This window comes from Penaeus monodon, chromosome 17, assembly GCF_015228065.2.
Source record: "Penaeus monodon isolate SGIC_2016 chromosome 17, NSTDA_Pmon_1, whole genome shotgun sequence".
NCBI lineage: Eukaryota > Metazoa > Arthropoda > Malacostraca > Decapoda > Penaeidae > Penaeus > Penaeus monodon.
Genome location: NC_051402.1, coordinates 26,384,170 through 26,389,044, shown reverse-complemented (window position 1 = coordinate 26,389,044; position 4,875 = coordinate 26,384,170). Strand labels below are relative to the sequence as shown.

The window sequence follows — 4,875 nt, the reverse complement described above, 5'->3', positions numbered from 1 at the left end:
GTGTGTGTGTGTGTGACTGTGTGTGTGTGTGACTGTGTGTGTGTGTGACTGTGTGTGTGTGTGACTGTGTGTGTGTGTGTGTGTGTGTGTGTGTGTGTGTGTGTGTGTGTGTGTGTGTGTGTGTGTGTGTGTGTGTGTGTGTGTGTGTGTGTGTGTGTGTGTGTGTGTGTGTGTGTGTGTGTGTGTGTGTGTGTGTGTGTGTGTGCGCGCGCGCATGTTGATGTGTGCGCGCGCGCATGCTTGCATGTGTGCGTGTCTATGCTTGTGTGTACGTGTGCATATGCATGTCTGTAAGGAAGCGATCGTGTATCCTGGTGCATGTTTTTCGAATCGGTCATGGTTTTAGGTTTTCTTTTCAAGAAGCTATTTTGATTTATGGAGCATTACAGTTATTCCAGTCCCTCACTTCCTACTCATCCTTAGTTGTTCTTTCATGTGTGATAGCAATTTTTACACAGCAATTTCGTAAATGATATTGACCAGCAGTGTGACCATACTTAGAGAATTGAGGGACTGAGTGCACCAAATGTCATTTCCCAGTTCACTCAATAACTAATCTATTACATCCATTACCTCAAGTTGGGCAACCAAACTGAAAATGGACCCAAAACTCCAGCTTAATGCTTTACATTCTTAGCTTTACCTAGCAAAGCATAAGAATATAACAACATTGTTTCAAGTTAAATCTGCCCTCCAAATACAGCCTTTTAGTTAAATCAAGTATGTTCCACAGAAACAGAATGTTTGTATATGAATATGCATGCAACTGACGACTGACAGTAAATGTTAAAAGCCAAACTTGCATTTCAAATATTGCACAGCAGGCAAAATAATTTCTTTAGGTATGCTAATTTAATTAAATTTACTTAAAAAATGTATATGTAGAAAAAAAATCAACTTTATACTAAATGCTAATTTCAACACTTTCTTCCAAACTTTATCTGGACAACTTTCCAAGAGATGACACATACTATAAACAAGTGTATGTTACTTCTCTACAAGCATTCCACAGACTGTGTTTAATAATGTGAAAGTGACCTCAGCTTGCCTTTCTTACCACTAGTTCATACAATACCATTTGGTGCATAACATATCTGAACTTAATACAGCTCATAAATATCCATAGTTGCCTTTCTGATAAAATGTAAATTCAGTGAAAAAGGAAATGTAATAAATATGAGAACTTCACAAAGAGAACCAGGAAGGCTGCACTTCTTTCAACCATATACTCATCAAAATACCCATACAATATCCAATACTGTCACACAATGGCATAACATGTGTGGAATATATGTATGTTCACAAAAGTAAAAATAATTTTCCACTTTTCAAGTAAGAGATCTTTAGCTATTGCCTTGTTCATCAAATCCAACAGTTTCTAGGTCAATGATCAACAGCAGCTCACCCTCTATATTCCAACATAAATTATCACACCTAGTAATGAGAAATGATAAACCACTTTAAATATCTTTGTTCATACAGGTATATCTCATCACACTGAGAGAGCTTCATGATAGACTATTGTCAAACTGAACAACTCAAATTATGTACAATAATAATGAACCTCTATTACTTTCAGTCATTTGTAAGTGAACCATTTCCCTGACACCAGCGCAATATACATTGTCCCAAATTCCAAGGTATCACGAGCTCATCATCAGGAAAAATCCACTTGAGCTATATCTCTTAATAACTTATTAGGGATTACCCCTCAAAAACATCACTGACTGCTTGTGACTTCTAGTCAGTCAAGCAGATTTTAAACAAATTTTAAGAATGCGGTCCAAAGTGGATTGGAGGCCCCTGAGAAGGAAGTGGAGGGCCCATTGAGGGAGTGTCACTGTTGGCTGCCAAGAATAGATTCTACGCTGGCAAAGGCACACGACCCAAGTCCTGAACGAGACATGAGATTAATCAGCTGCTTAGTGTGTGCCACACAGATCTCTAAAGGAGGTCGTCGAGGTAACTGATGAGACTCTGTAAACAATTGAACAATATGAAAACAGATCTTTTTCTTTCAAAATCTCAATCAGTAATTTTCAAAAATGTTATCAAATGTTTCAATAAAAACACAGAAAAGAGGACAGTTTATAATTTACCTAATATTGCTGAATTTAATGACTGGCAAACAGGTTCCCGCTGAAGCGGATCTAACTGCCATCCAACAGGACTGTTCCAAGGGTCATTATAGGCTAACAGACTGAAGGCATCCTGAGAACAAAATGTAAAATTAAAAACCTCACACAAGTGTAGAGCACCAAAAATATAATCATAAATTAATTATTCAATAATACAAAGAAACAATATAAAAATTAGAGCCTATAACATCTGTCAATATAAAGAAATCTTTAGTTACACTTCTATTACGTAAAATTAATAAAAATGGAATAATTTCAATATCCTAAAGACCCGACATCAAGCATTTCAAATCTGGATTTTGACACCAGGGTTATTGCACAGATGTACTCTCTCTTGTTCACATTTATATATGCACTTCAGAGTACTGATCAGAAAAAAATATTCCTCTTGGCCTTGATGATCAATTTGTTATTACTATGACAGACTCTGGATTATAAAATAAAAATGGTAATAAAAATTTCATCTATAATTAACCTACTAATCTTAAATTTGTTTTTCTAAAGAACAATAATGCTTTACCAGCTCACCTAGGCTTCACACTATTATCTTTACCCCTGCTTTAAATTGGGGGGAAAAGTGAATATAAGGGGTCCTGAATCACTTCAGTTCTTTGCCTCTCCCTGACCATGACCCCTCCTTAATGCTCATGCTACCTCCTCCTCATCACAAGAAAATGTGGAAGACTTAACTCATCAGCATAGTCTCTAGCTGACCTGCTACCCATTTGATGATCCTGCTAGCTCACTATCCATATATCAACTGTCACTGCTGACCTGCTACTTACCACCCAGCCCTCTGCCACATCATTCTTTCTTTGATTGTCCTCTAGTACAGATATTAACCCCAAACTGACAGGCATGGCATGCATGTACATGCCAATCCCACTTTGAGTTTATTGACAGCATTAGTAGTAATAGTAGTAGTAGTAGTAGTAGTAGTAGTAGTAGTAGTAGTAGTAGTAGTAGTAGTAGTAGCAAAATTCCTGGCAGTTCAAGGAAAGGCGAAATTAGGTACGGTCACAAGGTCTACTAATTGACTCCTTTGTGGCTAAGCACTTGCAGAACCATCTATGTGCAGAGATATTTCACAAAAGATTCTAAAATGAACACAGCATTTTCATGGCAATGTCGGGTTAAAAATAAAACGTCTGTGACTAAGGACAAAAGGACAATAATAAGGCAAATCTTTGACAAGCAAGATGGTCATTCTCATAGAAGACAGTAACAGCCACAACACTTGAGCTTAAAATCCGGTAACTGAAACGTAAGTGTGCTTGTTTACTTGTTCTTACAAAAACACAAATATTTTCATTCTGTGGATCTACAACTACTACTGGAGTAGGTCAATCATGAGCCACACCCATTGCTGCTGTCCTCATCCAAAATAATAATTTATTCTGTCCATCATATATTTCCATCTTTTTTTTTTCTGTGTGTATTTAACTGCAGTACTAAAAACTGGCAAGTGGCAAGTAATGCAGGTAGTTGGTGCACATTTTCCCATTTGCCCCTGGCTCATTCAGTACTTCACACATAACTTTAGGCACCCAGTAGCTTATGGCTGTATTTTATATACAAGCAAAGAAAAAAAATACCCTTAACTTTAAGTGTCTGTATCTAATGCTGATACCCAACAAACTACAATCAGAGAAAAGTAGGGTCCTTCTGATGAGTCAATAGTACATTTTTATTTTTTGAAATATATTTTTTTTTTAGCTATGTTATTAACCCATTATTCCCGGTTGTCAAAAATCTCTGAGAGCAATTAAACTCTGGTGATATCCGGCGGGGCCACATGGGCGGGGGAGTCCCGCTTTTAAGCCGAACGTCCCCCCCGCACTCGGGCATTTTTCCATCAATGAACTGAACCTGCCAACTATGCGGTCACCCAGCAGGAACGGGTTAATAATGTTACAATGCAATCAATCAGTGATGATAATAACATTAACATTAGAATTATAAAAGAAAAAAATATCTGAAATTTCAAGGATTAGGGTAAAATTTAGGTTTGTTATGCCTAGTAATTAAATCTTTCTATGTGGTAACAAAACTGGCAAAACAAAAGTAACATGGACAGGGTATGTACCTGGCACCAGTGAGTTAATCGCTCATTGGTGCCAGGTACATAAATAAAGTAAAGCACTATGTTACCATATTGGCATTAGGGTAAGTAATCCGTGGTGGCACCTGGCACAATAGCAAGGAACAAAAATTGCATAACCAGATAATCCATTTAAATAAAACACTATAAAAATTACTCAACTGATGTTTAATTTCCAGATGTTCCATATTGTAAGGCAATTATGGGAAATTACTGATGCAAAGGTAACAAACTTGACCCTCAGTTTCTGCTTACCCCCTCTGAGATCAAAAATACCTTCCCCTAAAACAAGTAGACTTGAATCATTTACATAACCAAAACATTGGAGGATAAAATCTGACAAAATTATATTGGCATTGGATAAAACGTTCAATTATCCTGCATCAAGATATTACTTTTCTTCAAGGAAAAAAATTAATAAGTAAATAAAACAAATAAATAAATAAATAAATAATATTAATTAGTGCAAACTTTCAATTTATACACTTACTTATACAGAAATATACAAATATATAAAAAATATATGGAATACTAACTTGTAGCATTTTTTTGTTATGATCATTTTTGCCCAATTCTCTTCGTAAGACTTGACTCATGTGTTGAACTTCTCTTCCAAATGCTAACATACGTTCAACT

The 4,875-nt window shown here is 36.3% G+C and overlaps 1 protein-coding gene across 1 annotated transcript in view; it reads right to left on the bottom strand.

Annotated features, from left to right (window-relative positions):
• Window positions 1-199: 199 nt before the first annotated feature.
• LOC119583633 (ran-binding protein 9-like) overlaps window positions 200-4,875 on the bottom strand; it is a gene marked incomplete in the record, with an annotated part of 56,639 nt that continues 51,963 nt past the window's right edge. Inside the window, 3 exon segments of the mRNA XM_037932220.1 lie at window positions 200-1,977; window positions 2,100-2,211; window positions 4,776-4,875. The exon segment at window positions 4,776-4,875 is cut by the window's right edge and continues 52 nt beyond it. Coding sequence (XP_037788148.1) covers window positions 1,838-1,977; window positions 2,100-2,211; window positions 4,776-4,875 — 352 coding nt within the window.